This window comes from Alternaria metachromatica (assembly GCF_023757995.1).
Source record: "Alternaria metachromatica strain BMP 0045 chromosome Unknown scaffold_58, whole genome shotgun sequence".
Lineage (NCBI taxonomy): Eukaryota > Fungi > Ascomycota > Dothideomycetes > Pleosporales > Pleosporaceae > Alternaria > Alternaria metachromatica.
Window position 1 is genome coordinate 35,009 of NW_026055549.1, and position 17,820 is coordinate 52,828.

Below are 17,820 nucleotides of genomic sequence, written 5' to 3' on the forward strand. Positions count from 1 at the left end.
CGACCAAGAACGACTTCGACTTGTAGCGACCTGGCTTGGTTTCCTCGTATAGTTGGAATATATCGTATGGCGTACCGTTGCTCGGCGAGGAGGCGGGTTTGCTGACGGCAATGAGAGCTTCTGAATCTTTGATGGAGTGGCTATCATATACGCATCTCCAAGAGAATAGCGAAGATCGACGCCTTGCGGATCTGATACGACGATGTTTCGTTTCCGCATGTGACATTTACATGCGATGCGCAGCCAACGTCGATACAATCCCAAGCTTCCATGACACGATACAAGCACACACGGTCCAGCAGCTCATCGGTATGATGTCGAAAATCCTTCCTGACGCGCGTGGCTCTCACGCCCTCGTCTGGGTGTGCTTTGTTGCTGGAGCAGCTTCGACTGATCGGAGTCAAAGGGACTTTTTCGTGCACCGTATGAAATCAATCTACGCACGTACGCAGTTTCGAAACATTCCTACTGCAATACAAGGCCTGAAAAATGTATGGGAGCGCGGGTACGGGAAGCGCTGGACCGTCTGTGTTCCTCATTTGTCGAACGTGCTAGTCATGTAAGGCATATGCATAAGCATCTATGATCTTACATGCTTCAAGTTCTTACTACGACGACGAACACACTACTGTATCTGCTGTAGGCTATCATGACTACCGGATAGCTTCAGAGCGTAGCGACTTGTACAGTTTCTATGGTCAAAACAGAACTCTCGACGACAGCTACGCGCGTGGAGAGCCGGCATGAGAACAAGTATGCGCTACGATCCGACAATCAGGCTACCAGCTCACAAAGCTCGCGCTACAAAGCAATGTCACATCCGCGCAACCATGTCAACATGACAGAACAAGGCACCGTGGACTGTGAAGGCCTGAACCACTTGCAGCTCGCGTCGTGCGCGCTCCAAAACGACATTGTGGGTCCACAGTCCGACACATCAACTCGGCGAATTGCCTGTGGTTTGTGATCTCATTCCTGTGCGTCGATTCCCACCAAGACTCCTTCCCTCCTAGATCCATCGCATATATCACCATCGGAAACATGGTGGTACTAAGTGAGGCTGGACCGGAGCAAATAGCAACGTAAGTCCCACACTCTACATGTAACGCCCCGAAGTCCTGGGCGACTAACAACTATCAGAGCCGCAATAAACCATTCCAACTCTCCTCTATTCAAGCTCCCCGGTGAGCTTAGAAACCGTATCTACGAGTACGTCCTCGATAGCGGTGTCACTTGGCACATTACCTGCCACAAAGACTATGCTTGGCGAAAAGTCTCACGTTATCACGACGATTGCAATTGTGTCCTATGTGGTGATCCGAAAGTCCGGGTTTTGGGGTCTACCCTACACCGAGTCTGTCGTCAGATACACCAAGAAACATGGTTACTCCCCTACGCGCTCAACACGTTCGAGGCGGACTATTATGGAGGCACGTCGATCGATGCTTTAGTGTGGTGGTTGCATCAACTGCCAGACCCCGCAAGATCCGCTATCCGCTCTCTCCGATTGAATGAAGGTCATTGCGGCGAGATCACGAACGATGTCCTTGAGACGAGGTTTCCGGTATGGTGGACTGCGGGACACCCGCATAGAGAGCGTCGCGTTATGCGCATGCGCGGGCCTGTAAAAGACATGCGCATGGTAGATGGCGTGGATGAGTTGTATGCGCTCTTACCGGGTCTTGAACGCATTCATCTTGTCGTTAATGTAAGCAAATTCGCGGTGAGTTGGGATAAGCCAGATGACGCGGCCATTCGGCGCGCCAAAACTATGGCCATCGCACAGCTACGTCCCGAGATCGAGAGGATGCTTGGGCAGCCGACGGTTCGCGTGAGTATGGATGTGCATGTACTTGTCGGACACGGATGTTGTTAGTGGCACATGACAATTGTCACACATTTTGCAAAGCGGTAGTGATCCTTGAGCTTTGTTTGGATACGTATGGATGGGAATGTTACCAGTCTCCAGGTATGCTTGTGAGCTACGTTGCGAAAATGAGTCATGGATGTATCGAGCAGCGGCATCGTTGGCGACGACATACCGCTGCGACGACTGCAACTGCATTGGTATTCAGACGTGAAGGCAGAAATACGAATGCACTTACGTCACCTTGTTGCCTAATCGCTCTCTACGCTATCAATAACTTATCGTGGTTGTCTCTTCAGCTACTCCCTCACTTTCCACTCCCGGACAACCTACGACACTGCAAGATGGTCGTGCTCACCGATGAATCGCCTTGGAAGCAAGCAATGTATGCGCGAAGGTCCACTAAGATACAAATTGGCATTGATACTAACAATGCATAGTGCTCTACGCAACCAACGCATGTCCCCGCTGCTCAAGCTGCCCGGCGAAATTCACAACACGATCTACGGATATGTACTCGGGAATCCACGGTGGTATGTCGGCAACTCTCAGAAGAAGCAAGATACCGAAGACAATGCCTATGTAATGTTCAACCTATACAGGGGAAAACCCTAGGCGGTTACGAGTCAAGGTCATCCTTCGGCTCGACGTTGCTGGGTGCATCGCGCCAAATACACCTCGAGGCATGGCCACTATTGTATTCATCAAGTACCTTCGTAGTCGGCACCGCCAGGTCGTTCTTCCTCCGGGTCGACTCACTGCCGGACGTTGCGCGGCTGGCTGTATCCTCAGTCAGTTTGGGTGGAATAACCCTCGATGGACGCGTTGATGGTACAACCGTGGATCTCGACGTGCCCGACTACTTATACCCCCGCACGACATTGCCCCTGCTCGACGTCCATCAGCTCACCACGTTCCAATCTTCTTGGGAATATAATATGCTTACCTTCTTGGGTGACCTGTACTGGACACTACCCGGCCTGAAACATATTCAGCTTACAGTCAAGGTGAAATTCGGCGAGTTTCAGGGGCCCACCTCTACTACGTGGCTGCGAGTTGCGGACCCAGACATTCAGGCCAAGGTGCGCTCTATAGTGGCGAATGTCTTCGCGCTTCCCAAGGTACACGTTAACTTAGACGTGCTCCTTTACAAGAAAGAGATAAGGTAACAAGAAGGGCTAGGGCGATCTATGGAGGTATGTGTGTAGCTACGCAAACAATAGTAGAGTCGCATGGTCTCATTGTCTGCCGTCGGGCTTTGAGGTGACGCAGCGCGTGCAAGGCAAGATTTCGATTAGGTGGCAACAGCGTCAAGACTACATTGTACGTTAGTCGATTCAAACACAGAATGTAGGACACATGTCGATTGCTCACGTACTCTTCGTCTTGCCCCGCCTAAGTCATGACGTACTTTGTAGGCGTCATACCACATCGAATCGGTCCAGATCCGGGACTCGTGTCGTAGTGGAGACATGATCGCGCGACCTGAGTGCGAGATGTATGTAAGAATCGCAATGAAACGAACCATAAATTACTACCATACATACACTTCTACCTCATCATTCACTCAACAAAGCGGACACTTCAACCCCACCCTCCCCATCATCTTCCCCACCTCCCCACCACCTTCCTCTCCAGCACTCTCCTTCTCCAAACAACCCCGATGCCACAAATGCCTACAAGCAAACAACACAAGCCCCTCCCCCCTCTCCCCCTCCTCCTCCCCATCATCCAAAACATCCGCCTGACTCGGCCTCTTCCCCTTCGCCTTCTTACTGCCCTTTCCCTCCTCCCCCTTCCCCACCATCTCATCCCTGACTTTCCTCCTCCCCTCCTCCCTCTTCTCCCAAGCCTCCCACACACCAGGCCCCGCACCGGGCCCCCAAGCCCTCTTCTTACACCCCTCGCAGACCTGGCCACGGGGTCTCCACCCGCGCTTCCTTAGCTCGGTGATCTCGTGGACGTGCTCGAAAGATTCTTTGTCGAGGAAGCGGTTGGCGAGGCTGAGGATGGTTTCTTCGAAGGTGTAGGCTGCGAAGATTTCGGAGAGGACGGAGCGGAGGTCCGAGAGGGAGGGCGAGTAGGTGTGTGTTGCGCGGGTGAGGAAGCAGCGGAGGATGCGGAGGAAGGAGGGGTTGGATTGGGCGCGGGATTGGGTGGGGCGGAGGGGTGGGCGGGTTGTTGGGTCTGGAGTGGACTGAGATTGGGGGGTCTTTCGTGTGGGTGGGATGGTGGTGGATGTGAGGAGGGCGGAGAAGGTGAGTTGGATCGAGGAGCGGAGAGTGGATACGATGCGTGCGGTGTCGACGGTATCTGCTGGGTCAACGCCCGTTGATGTGATGGAAGCATCATGGTCAGCAACGGCGCTGGATGTGTCTCTGATGAGTCGCACGGACGTGTCGACAAGCTCAAGCCATAATAGTTCGTCCGGCGCGAGATCCCCTTCACGAACTTCTCCGTATGCCGACTTCCGTCTGTCGATTGTTGACTCTGCTCTGGGCTCTTTAGATCGTGTCTGTCCTTGACATAGCCATATGCCAACTTTGATGTACTTCTGAATGTCCTCAAGAAGATCGCGGACTGCTTCCTCGGTGTTGGCCACATCTGGCGTCTCTGATGCGGCTCCAATGAGGCCTATCAAGGCAGTCTGAAGCGTGCCAAGATGCTTCACTAGTCGGTCCATAGCTCCTTGGACAAGGCCATCGCGAGCCATCAAGATGACAGCACCGTCGATGACGCCGCTCTTTTCCAGCGCGGGCAGAACGGGGTCCAATCGGAGATCGCTGGACTTCAGCGAGCCGACGAAATCTGCGACATGTGCGCTGTTGTAAGTGCACATGAGCTGCACGTAATTCTCGATGAATCCAGGAGGTGAATTCTCATCGATGGGCGTAACACTGCCTGTCGCGGCTTGCTCCGGTTCGATCAGAGCCTGTAGATAGCGGTATTGGGCATCGCTTCCGGCTTCGATAGCACTGAGAACTGGCTCTAGTAGGTCGGGCGCATATTGCTTCAGGGTCACCGCAGTTTGCGACGCGTCGATCGCAGCCAAGTCGGCAGCGCGACTCACGATGACTGTCTTGACCTCGTTCAGCTGCTTCTTGATGACACCTTTGCTCGGTCGGAAGATGTCAGCAATACATCCAAAGACTGCATCATCGTCCTCTTCGTCGTCAAGGTAAGTTTCGAGCAGCTTAGCGTATTGATGTGCGCTCCGGTACACGGACTTGAGCACGCGATGAAAGCCAGCCTTCTCGAACAGCGGCACAAGACTCTGTGGACTGGGTGGGTGGTAGATGGAGAGAAGATACTCGACTGACAGCTGGCAGTCTTCCTTGATCGTATCCGTAGGGTAGTTGCAGAGACCGATAAGGACCTGATGCAGCGACGTCCCTGGAAGCATGATATGTTGCGGGTATTTCGGCAAATTTCGCGCGACGAACATGTAGAAGTAGATGATATCTTCTGGGTCGAAGTTGTCGGTGTTCATTATCCCGAAAAGGTAGTTTATGATGGACTGGCGAGTGGGAGTGAGAGCAGACCCTTTGTGCGTGCCGTTAAGCTGGGCCCCGTTTGGTGCATCTTGCTCGCCATTCAAGAAGCTATCCTCAAAGGCCTCGTTCAGCATGCTCATGAAGCTCGAAGCGTCAAAGTCCAAGACGAGCTGCAGATACGGAAATGGAGGCTCTGGGCTGCCGTCAGATTGTGTCAGGATGACTTCGCCTGAGCCTGGTGGCCATTCCAGGTTCTTCCCTGAGAACAGGAATCGATACATGTCCTTCTTGGCACTATATGCTTTGTCATCCTCCATGAAAGCGCCGCCAGGATACACCCGCCCGGTGAAGGTGTACGCTAGGTAGGGAAAGATCTTCTTCGCGGCGGTGAGATAGATGTTCTCCGTCTCATCTACGTCAAAATCTACGAGCTTGATAAGTTCAAGGATGTTGGTGAGTGGCGTAATGTAGTCGCCGATAGCCCTTGTCCACACATAGATCAGCGCGTCGTACAGTACGTATTGTTGACAGAGCATGGTGACTTGATTGAGGTCCATCGTATCGGTGCTGAGCCGACAGATCATCTCTTCGAGCTGGGCGGAGCGATTGGCTGAGGCATAGAACGTGATGAGGTCCTTCAAGACGTTCGGTGGTACTGCGGTGATCTCGTCGTCTTGTATGTATGGCTCGAGGGTCTCAAAGAAAGCCTTCTCTGCTGATGCTTCTTCGTAGGTATCGTAAACGTCTTCGAACAAGAAGTCATATTCCTCCATGCATAGCAAACCTGTGAAGACCACCTCAGCAAGCTCTTTCGCTCGACGCTCCTGCGCATCGCGATCGACGTCGTCCTGTCTCGAGAAGGAATACTTCAATGAGGCCGTAATCATCTCGAGAAGCTTTGGCTGTACAAGCGCATGACGTGCTTTGTCATCGTCGGGCAGTCCGACCGTGAGCTTGTCTGCATCCCCGAGGTAGTACGAAGTCGCGAGACCGATAGCGGCAATGTAGTCGCCATCCTCCATCAAGGCCAGCAGGCGGTCAGCCCAGTTTGAGAGAGTGCCGATGGAGCAGTCGTTGAAACCCAGGAGGAACAGCCGACCCTTGTACGCCCGGAAGCTCATGTAGAAGGCATCTGCCACGACACCATGCAGCGACGCATCTTCTTCATTGAGCTGCTCAACGACCGGCTTGAGCTGTCGTGAGAAAAGGTCCGAGTGGTAGATGTGCTTCTGCAGCAAATCAAATGAGTCTGTCATGCGGAGGGTGTTGTCTTCCAAGATCATGAGACGCTGACTAATGGTAAGCACGCTGAGAACTGATCGACTCAGCCACTGAACAGCAACAATAGCTTCTTCCGCCTTCCAGCGACTCCGAGATCTGAAGCGAAGCTCAACAGGCTTTTCTCTTTCCGACGGGGGCGGCAGGATGGAGTCGACTTCGAGTATGGTCAGGACGTTAGACCAACAGTACACGAGCTTTGTTTTGGATATCGCGTTCTCGGAACCGTCGGAGGAACTCTTCAGCTTGACAGCCGGAAACCAAGCCAAACATCCGCTCAACGCGCTGTGCGCTTCCACATCTTTGGGTCGGGGCGCTTTGTGCTGGGTCTGTGCAACCGGAGTAGTCGAGACAATGACTAACAGATAGGGTGTTAGCAATGCGGTCAGACCCATGTTGTCGGTTGGCTGCTCAACGTTGCCTAATGGCAGGGGTGCGAAGGCCAGCACAGAACTTGGTTTCCGAGGCTTCTCCAGTGACTTTGCCGACAATGGATATCTCCCCAAGATGCGAGTAGTCTTGACTGTCCGCGCGATCGCCCCTAGCCCACGTGTCGCCAGATGAGAGAAAGCCATGCCTGCGTCATCCGCGGAGACGAGCGCTGTGCGCCGGGTGCCGAGGAAACCCAGATGCAGAATGGCTACGCCCGAGACATGGCCATCTGACTTGTTGTCCTCTAGAGACGCCCTTTCCAGAGGCGGGATGTGCAAGAATGGCTTCGCCGGCTTCGCTAACTCCCATGTGAAGATGTGACCTGTCGCATGCCCCCCTGCAATGGCCGAGTGATCAGCAGCGATGGCTAGCGAAGTGATGGCTCCACATTCGACAGCCTTGGTACCCGGGCCAATAATGGACTTGAGGACCTGCTGGTAGTCGAAGATGAGAATGAAGCCTTTCGACGTTCCTATCGCCAACGAGACGGTCACATGTAAGCATGTGGGCCTGCCGAAGTTGCGCTTGCCAATCTCCGAGAAGACCTGTCCAGTAATCTTCTTCAACTTAGTCCATCGCACGACCTCCCACGGCGCCTGAGGTGTCTCGGATCCGTCATCAGACAGTTGCTGAAAGACGAGATTGCTCGATACAGAGGATTGTCGCGAGTGCGGCGATAGGAAGGCAGGTGACTGGCCGCGCGGCGTTGGTCCAGGGGATGGAGATAGGCGGGACGAGAATCGGCGTTCGAATGGCTGCAGCGATGTCGGTCGGTGAGGGCGAAGCGAGTTGTGCGACACGGGCACGCTGCTCGTGGGTGAGGATATACCGGAACCCTGTCTTGGTCAGAGGATTTCCATGTGGATCTGGAATGCTGCATACCTGAATCGAGGGGGTATCGTCGGGTATGTCCGTCGAGGCAGGGCTGCCTGCCACCTCGATAGTCGGTCGTATGGACAGCACCGATGCTGAATCATGCGTCTCTTCCTGGGGGCTTCTCCGCCGTGTCCTGGCAAATGTCAAGCCATCGATGCCGTTGTCTACCGACTGAACATCTTCGCTCTCGTCTTCGTCCAAGCTTCTTCGCTCGGTCGCGCTTCCCTCAGAATCATCTTCTTGTGCATCAAAAGCGCCCACCGCGCCTTCCCTGGTGTCTATCTCGTCTCCATGGTCGTTGTGAGCGCTGGAGTGGCTCTCTTCCGAATCTGAGCTCATCAGGCTCGTTCTGCGCAGGGCATTGCTTCAGGCGCACATCTGGTAGTTGTGGGTAGTTGTGCGATGTCTGGTATCTGGTCTTCGAGATGTTGTAGTTCGCGGGTGTAATCGACTGGGCGCGGGGGTTTCGGTGATGGTATGCGGTACGGGTCGGTGCTGCCTACGCGAAGGCGAGTTAGGCGTGCGTCCGAGCGGATAGCGCGGCAACCGAGGGCGTATGCGACGGGCGTGTAGTTAGTCGAGAGGGTGAAAGTGGCCCACGAGGGTTGGCATGGGCTGGCAAGGATGGCGCGTCCACGGAGCTCATGGCGCAGTTCGCAGATCGCCGCATGTGCCGCGCCGTTGGTGAAGGTCCGAGCTCCAAAGAACGTCACTCGACGCGCAGCCAGAAACATCTTTCCATTCACACCTCACACAACCCACGATGCCTTCAATAGGACCCACCATGCCGCCGCACCTCTCCAAGCGCAGTCGCGACGACGACGATGAGCGCGCATCGAGTCCAGAGTCCGGCGACAAGCGCAGACGAGTTATCGGCCCAGCACCTCCACCTTCCGCATCCTCACCTCCGCGCACAGCTGGGCCTTCACTACCACCAGACGCGACATCACGATCCAGTAGTGTCGACAGCGATGTCGGTCCTGCGCCTGCACCATCCTCAAAACCGGCGCGCGTAGTCGGGCCTGCTCCACCGCCAGCGCCTCTCGACGAGCGGCCGCCCAACCCCCCAGACAGCGACTCCGACAGCAGCGACGATGACTTTGGGCCCGCGCCGCCACCAGCTGGCGGAGCGTCTTCAGGCTTCGACAACGCCATGGGGAAATCGGCATTCGACACGGAACCGCAGTTCACCGATGCGCCGAAGAAGGCACAGCGCGACGAATGGATGACACTGCCCCCGACGCAGGACGATCTCGCCGCTAGAATGGACCCTACAAAGATGCGCGCACGCAAGTTCAACACAGGCAAGGGCGCTGGAGGCACAGGAGGCATGAGCAGCGCATGGACCGAGACACCAGAGCAAAAGCTCAAGCGGCTGCAAGACGAGGCCTTGGGCATAACCGCGCCCACCAACTCGGCGCCGGCCTCATCGGAGTCCAAACGCAACAAAGAGGAGGAGAGGAGGGCGCGCAAGATGCGCGAGAAGATCGATGCGACACGCGGCAAGAGTCTGGTCGAGCAACATCAAGACAAGGGCACCGGCAAGGAGAAGGAGGACGATCCTAGCAAGCGCGCCTTTGACTACGAGAAGGACATGGCTGTGAGCGGCTCGCTCAATCACAAGCAGAAGCGCGAGATGCTTAGCAAGTCAAAGGGTTTTGGCGATCGCTTCTCGAGCGGCAACTTCCTGTAACCGCGAAACGTAGACGTATGCACGACACAACTGGATCAAGTGTGGCTTCCGTTCCTGTCAAGGAGTTGTGTGACGGGAGCTCTTTCCATGCCCAATATGCACCACCACGTACCGATTGGGCGAGGATCTCCAGGCGCTACTAGCTGATTGGCTCCGTATACGCGGATGACGGAACTCGTCGCCGGCCTAAGTTATCCGCAGCGCGCCTTGACTCATATCACGCCTTCCGCTTCCAACGGCACGCTATGATATACCGAATCATGCCATAAGCGGAATGGACTCGAGATAGTGCAGATGAATCATTCTGACCAAGAGTACGTGTGGCTCACCTAGTCAAGAGCTTCCACGCTGCCTATAAACCGGTGTATCGTAGTAACATATATAGCGAGCGACCTGCGAATGCATACAGTATAGAATCCCACCCACATTATGGCTTACAGGACTCCCGAATTCGAGAAGCTAGTGCTAGAGAAGATCAGCGAGTTCCACGTGCCTGGTCTGTCGCTGGCGGTTGTACAAGGCGAGGACATCCACTCCAAGGTATCTAGGCCTCTCCACAAGAACTACTGCGGAGCACTCAAATCCCTCAGGCGTATGGCTATTCGGAACTACCCGACACCCAAGCGACTACAGACACCCTGTTCGACCTCGCAAGCACTTCCAAGTGTACCACTGCGGCAGCCGTGGCTATTCTCGTAGACGATGAGAAGTACCCAGACGTACAATGGACAACACCCGTGTCAAAGATCCTTCCCGATGACTTCGTTCTTCCCGACCCATATCTCACCGAGCAAGTCACCATTGAAGATATCTTGAGTCACCGGAGTGGCATTGCAACTCACGACGAGTCCTACCTCAGCGCGCGCGCCAAACACCCCGACAATGCGAAGTCCTTGACGCGCAATCTGCGCAATCTCGACTTCGTCAAACCACTCCGTACCGAGCATATTTACTGCAACATCATGTTCAGTGTCGCTGTGCACCTCATCGAAACTGTGACTAGTATGTCCTACACCGACTTCATCCGGACCAAGCTCTGGAAGCCACTCGGCATGACCAATACATTCCACGACGTACCCGACATTCAAGCCAACAGCGACACCGATCGACGCGCAAGGCCATACTACTGGAACAGCGAATGCGAGGCTTACGTCGCACTCCCTCACTACCCGCCAGCACCAGAAGGCCACGGCGCAGGCTGCATCTTCAGCAGCGCAGACGACTACGCGAAATATATCCGCGCGCTAGTCAAACGCGATCCGATCCTGTCCGAAGATAGCCACAAAGCGCTCGCCACGCCCCGCAGCTTCGATCTCCTCGGCGACGAAAAGTGGGCCATACCTTACAAGAGCGACGAGCTCTACACCCTCGGTCTATCTCGCACGAGCTATCGCGGACACACGGTCATCGGCCACTATGGGTCAGTACCCGGCTTCAAAGCCATGGTTTGCTTCCTCCCCGAGTTCGCCTGGGGCCTCGTCATCTTCGGGAACTCAGACACCGCTATGTACGTCAACGACATCCTGAAGTTCACATTGCTGGACGATGTCCTGGGCGTACGCGACGAAGACCGCGTCGATTGGAGCGCGTTCTTCAAGAACTTCCAGGCCATGGACGATGCCGAAGAAGCGGAGAAACCAGAGTGGACGAAGGTGGAAGATGCGCAACCGCTTGACGTTCCTCTTGACACGATAGTCGGTAGCTACCACAACGTTGGGTATAAGAACTTGGTCATTGAGATGAAGGACGACAGACTTGTTGCGGATTGCACCGATCGATGCTTTCCGTACATGCTTACGTTCGCACACCTCAGCGGTAACACGTTCGCGGTAGAGATGCACGGCGTGTGGGAGGGGAAGCTGTATAGTACTATCCGAGGCGAAATCCGAGTAGAGGCCGGAAAGGTCGTCGCGATCGGTGTAGGCCTTGAGAGCGACGTGAAGGGCGGTCTTATTTGGTTCGATCGTGTAACGTAGCCCACAGGCAACACCGTTACACCGTAGGCTTAATCACTCCGCCATGGCCCTACCACCGCGACTACATACCACTGTACAGCACCGTAAAGCACTGTAGTCAAGAATCCCAGGAGACTATATTAATCAGAACCCACCGCTGCATCTCGCTTGCATGTTCGTAAGGTGTTTAGTAAAGGCTACCCACGATTATCACGTTGCTGACTTCGACGTTCCCCAGGGCTCGCTGGCGCGCTACTCAACTACCCCTCATGGTGCGACCCGTCTCTCGCAAGCTGTTGGATATCGTCCGTAGAAGGCTGAATCACACGCTGGTGGCCTTGAATCTCACGTCAGATATGACGCATGCACTCAATTCACCCCGTCTTTGCTCTCGTACTTCACTGCAACTCCGGCACAACTCACGAATGCTATGGCCAACGATCGTGCTATCGCACTCAAGACGCAGATTCGTGACGCAGCCCACGGCCAGCAGCAGTTGCGACCGATATTCACGTCCTTAAACGGGGACAACTCGTGGCTTCTTTCCTTTCCACGTCCAACAGAAGAGCGGATTGCCGGCGGGAAAGCATTCTTTCACATCGTACACGACCCGTGGTTCAACGGCCCCGTCAATCTACTAGGGATATGGCTCGCAAGCTTCAGCCTGTCGTCTCCACCCGCCGTCAACAACGGCAGCAATGTAGAAGGCATCGCGCGCGACGTCGAAGCTGCAGCCGCAGACGCCGGGTTCCTTCCCACCACGACACCCGTCACTCAAGATGCTTCACCGATTGATGCGATCTTCATACGCTTCCACTACGACGATCATCTGCACAAGCCGACTCTGCTGACATTCGCATCAAGCATACCCGTGTTCGCGACAACAGAAGCGAGCGCGATCATCCGCGGCTGGAACCACTTCGACAAGATCATCACTACTAGCGACCTCGAGCCGGGTATCTTCAACGGCGACTGGACATCGCTGCATCCAGGCAGCCCGTTGCCCACCTGGCTGACCGTCTTTCGAGCCTGCGGCCACCACGAGCTCAACTTCGCCAGCGCAATCATTTACACGCCTGCCCCCGACGTGCACGAAGCGGTATTGTACTCCCCGCACGGCATGCGCACCTCCCAGGAGTCTCTGCAGACTCTTTTGCATCGGTCAGCGCCGGAGTTTAAGGTGCTTGCCCTTCTTCATGGGCTCAAAGAGAGCTGGACGTTCAATTGGCAGACGACGTTCGGTGTTGCGACCGGGTTGGAATTGCAGAGGCAGACGGACGCCAGGTACTGGATTGCGACGCACAACTCGCCGCTGAGGTATCGAGGGCTGCTGTGGATGATTGTTACGGATATCTCCCGAACTTTGGCATGGGCGCTCGACAAAGAAGAGGCACCAGGGTCGCAAGAGAAAGAAGTCCATGTCGTTGACGTAGAGAACGGCGGATTCTTCGTGTTGAAGTAGCTTCTCGGACGCACTATCCACATCTTGCTTGTGCCCTCCGACTCTTTCGTATGCAGCGCGGCTGTGTGTGAATTGTCTTCGATGCGTCAACCAGCGCAACGTCGTCGTCATGGCTAGGCTCCTCTTCCCGCGGACTACCACCATCACCCACGTCTCCTCCCCACCCTCGCCTTCCTGCTTCCTTCGTCGCAACATGCTCCTCAGTCACCGTCGCGCCCCGATCAAACCTAGTCATCCAGCCCAGCAACGTCATCTGCTCCGGCACAATCCACGAGAGCTCGTCCACCAGCACCTCGGCCACCGCTTTGAAACCGGGCCTATACCAGCTCCTTCCACGACGTCCGAACTTGATTCCTCTTCTTCTTCGTCTTCGTCGTCTACCTCGACAATCACCTGCTCCGACCCCGCCGTCGCGACCAGCAGGAATAAGACGTTGCCGCATCGCCGACGCAGCTTCCCCTCGTGCGCCTTCTTCGCCTCCGTTAGCAAAGCCTGCAGCGCTGAGGCCACGGCGGCAGGTAATGCGCAGAGAAAGATAAGTAGATTAGAACGCGACAGAAGAGGTTTAGGCTAGCAGAAAGACGAAGTCTTACGCTCGTGCTCTTGTAACTTCTATATACGCAGTATTATAGCCTTTATAGAAAAAAGAATAGCCTATATACTTAAATATTAAGGTTAGAACAGGCTAGAATAGACCTAGTAGTAGTAGTAGCCTTTATAGTTACTTATAGTGTAAAGTTCTAGCTCTTAATATAATAGTATAGCCTTTTTACTTAACTTTACTCTAAATCTATTAGAATAGAGAATAATAGATTATAACTTAATAATTTTTAAAAATATCTTTCTAAGTAAACTTATCTTAATAAATTTATTAGAATATAGAATAGTAAACTACTATTATAGAAATTTTAGTTTATATATAATAATATTAGAATATAATATTAGTAGTATAGTAGAGTAGATTATATATACTATTACTTTATATATAAAGCTCTTAAGATTATTATAAATAGAATAAAAGTATATATATACGCTAGTAAATAGATATAGATCTAGTTAAGATTAGATTATATTAGTAATAACTTTAATCTAATCTTAATCTAATCTAAAATAATATAGTATAAATATATATAGTTAAAGCTAACTTTATTAGAATAGATAATAATAGACTATTATTATATAAATTATAGTATATATATAGTAATCTTATAGTATAATATTACTAGTATATAATATAGTATTAGTAGGTATAGAACTAATATTAGCTATAGTAAGTATAATATTAGTAGATCTAGAAGTAATATTAGATAACTAATAATTTTTTTTAATCTAAATTTATAATCTAAATTATTTTAGCTATAATATAACTATATAGATAAAACTATTCTTTAAATTATAAGTATTTTAGAAACTTTATAATTCTAAAAGTATCTTTTCTTAGTATATTACTTATAGATATTAATCTAAGTTAAGTTTTACTAAATATTAAGCTATAAGTAAGTATAGTTCTAGAATTATATATATTCTAAAAGCTTTATAATTCTAGAAGTATATTTTTTTAGTATATTACTTATAAATATTTATATAAGTTAGACTTTATTAAATATTAAGCTATAAGTAAGTATAGTTTTAGAATTATATATATTCTAAAAGTTTTATAATTCTAGAAGTACTTTTATTATAAGTACTCTATTACTAACTTTATTATATAAAGAATTAAAGTAGAATTCTTTACTTTTACTAATAAATTACTAGTATCTATATTAGCTATCTACTATAATTCTTTATTCTTTATAACTATAATTATTAGTATTTAACTATTAGAATATATTTTAAAATTTTAATAGTAGTATTATTATTATATATACTCTTTTCTTTAATACTTATATTACTTTATATACTATTATATATAGTTATTTAAGTTATACTAATATTAATAATTAAAGTTTATATATAATCTTAAGTAAGCTATATAGATATTTTATAGTATATTAAGAATACTAAGTTTATATATACTACTTTTCTAACTAGCTACTTTTCTATCTACTTTTTTATATAAGTACTTTTATATCTATTATATAATAGATAAACTTACTATATTATATTTAGTACTTCTATTTTCTAATTACTAGTTTTAGTATTATTATTTTAATAGCATACGCTTATTCTACGTTTACTATCTACTTTTATAAGCCTATATTAGATATTATAAATTATTTCTATCTACTTAAAATATATCTTATCTTAGTATAATAAATTAATACTTATAATAATACTTATAAAAATTACTTTATTTATATTATTATAATATATACGCTAGTTACTCTATTAATATTAGATATATAAACTTTAAGCTAAAGTCTACTATAAGTAGTTTATACTACTTTAGTTTTTAGTACTTACTTTAGTTAAAGTTTATAAGATTCTATAGATAATATCTAGATTAAAGTTCTAAACTTTAATCTTTCTATAGATATTCTATAACTACTAACTCTTTTAACTTTATATAAAGTAGATATACTTTTATATAAGTAATAATATACTTATATATTCTAACTTTATTATATAAAGAATTAGAGTATAATTCTTTACTTTTACTAATAAATTACTAGCGCCTATATTAGCTATCTACTATATTTTATTATTTCTTATAACTATAATTATTAGTACTTAACTATTAAAATGTATTCTAAGATTTTAATAGTAGTATTATAATTATATATACTCTCTTCTTTAATACTTACTTTACTCTATACACTATTATACGTAGTTATTAAAGTTATACTAATATTAGAGATTAAAGTTTATATATAACTCTAAGTAGACTATATAAGTATTTTATAGTATATTAAAAATACTAAGTTTATATATACTACTTTTCTAACTAGCTACTTTTTTATCTACTCTATCTAAGAGAATATCTTAGAGCTACTAGATCTAAGTAATTTTTAGTTAAGATAATAAGTACTAATATACTAGTGCACAAGGTATTCTTATATAAATTAGATCTTTAATAACCTAAGAATTATCTAAAGAGAAAACGTCTTTTAATAAGAGCTCTTTAGAATTATTAGATTATCTACTATCTTATCTTTTACTTATACTTTTTAGTATTAAACTCTTATATAATACTTTAGATAATAGAATCTCTCTATAATAGAACTCTTTTCTACTAAACTAATATCTATATACTTTCTTACTTATACTAATTACCTTATGTTCTTATAGTAATATATCTTTATACTTTCTAATACCTATATAAATAGTAAAGTCTATAGAAATATATTCTACTACGTAGTATAAAAAGTAGTTAGTATATATTAATGTAACGCATATAGTAATAATAACTATAATAGATATAATAAGTATAGACTTAGCTCTTTTCTTTAGATTAGCTAAAACTATAATAGTAGTTATATTTAGGCTAACTACGTTCTTACTACTAAGTAATATTAGATAAGATAATTGCGTAGATAAGGTAACTACTTAGAAATACTAAAAAATATTAATTTAACTAATACCTAGAATAGTAACATTAGAAGTATAATAAAATACTAGGTTAACTAGATTAGTATAATACTATAATAGTATATTTAGAACGTATACTAGTGCAGAACTATAGTTTAATAAAACTAATAATCTAATAAAGTATTATAGTAAGTAAAACACTAAGCTATACTAACTATAAAGGTATTTAGAAAGTATTCTCTACTATTAGGTAGAGAGTATTAAACACTATTAAGTATTTAGAACTTATCTTTTAATTATATAATCTTTATAGTATAATATCTATTTAGTATTTAAGCTATTAAGTAAAAAAGTATTAGCTTCTTTATAAGTTATTTAGAACTATAATAGCTACTAAAGAAATAGAAGAAGTATAAAGCGTTAAGAGATCTAGTAATCTTCTCTTCTAAGTATTTATCTACTACTTCTTTAACTACTTTAACACTAAAGATACTAACTTCTAGAACTATCTCTAAAGTAGAGAGTATATTATTATTTATAATAGTAACTAATAGTATAGTCTCTATAGTTTACTCTAGACACGCTACTCTAGTCTTTACTAGTAATAACATTACTAAGTTTCTTAAAAACTATAACTAATAAGCTAATAATAGAAGCCTCTCTAATAAGATAAAAGTCTCTATTCTTCTAGATTATATTAGTAATAAGAATTACTCTATTACTTATATTATTAAGCTTTTTACTAGTTATAAAAAGAAGAACTAAGCTAAGCTTAAGGTAAATATAAAGAAATACTAAGTAGATAAGAATACTACTATTAAGATAGGTAAGCGCTTATACTTATAAGCTTTTATCTATAAATATATTAATAATCTACTTAGTCTTACTAAGTATTATACTTACTTCTATATAATAGTAGAAGCCTATATTACTAATAAGTAAGTTCTATAGAAAAAACTTAGCTTTCTCTTCTACTATAGACTTCTAAAATATAATAAGTAGATAGTTACTTTTATAATATCTAACGCTTCTAAAGATAATAATTAGACTAAGTACTATATAAATAAGATCTATACCTTTCTTAAGAAATACTATAGAAAGAATAACACTATTAATAATATATATACCTAGAAATATAGTAGTATAAATACTAAGATAAAATATATTATACTTACTAATAAGCGCGCTATCTTTAACCTAGAGAAGGTAAAGAGTATTATTACTAATCTTAAGAAGTAATAAAAGAAGTAAAAATCTCTACTTTTTTCTAATATAGATTCTAAAGTAGAATAACT

At 46.8% G+C, this 17,820-nt stretch overlaps 3 protein-coding genes across 3 annotated transcripts; 2 read left to right on the plus strand and 1 right to left on the minus strand.

Moving 5' to 3' along the window:
- Positions 1-3,434: 3,434 nt before the first annotated feature.
- Positions 3,435-8,286, minus strand: J4E83_010990 (uncharacterized protein; the record flags this gene model as incomplete). The annotated part of the gene is made up of 2 exons (XM_049337868.1): positions 3,435-7,907; positions 7,954-8,286. The coding sequence occupies 2 exons, from the start codon at positions 8,284-8,286 to the stop codon at positions 3,435-3,437; spliced, it is 4,806 nt and encodes a 1,601-aa protein (XP_049183031.1).
- Positions 8,287-8,710: 424 nt separating this feature from the next.
- On the plus strand, positions 8,711-9,640 carry J4E83_010991 (uncharacterized protein; the record flags this gene model as incomplete). The annotated part of the gene is made up of 1 exon (XM_049337869.1): positions 8,711-9,640. The coding sequence occupies one exon, from the start codon at positions 8,711-8,713 to the stop codon at positions 9,638-9,640; it is 930 nt and encodes a 309-aa protein (XP_049183032.1).
- Positions 9,641-10,069: 429 nt separating this feature from the next.
- On the plus strand, positions 10,070-13,057 carry J4E83_010992 (uncharacterized protein; the record flags this gene model as incomplete). The annotated part of the gene is made up of 3 exons (XM_049337870.1): positions 10,070-10,180; positions 10,231-11,607; positions 11,909-13,057. The coding sequence occupies 3 exons, from the start codon at positions 10,070-10,072 to the stop codon at positions 13,055-13,057; spliced, it is 2,637 nt and encodes an 878-aa protein (XP_049183033.1).
- Positions 13,058-17,820: the final 4,763 nt, after the last annotated feature.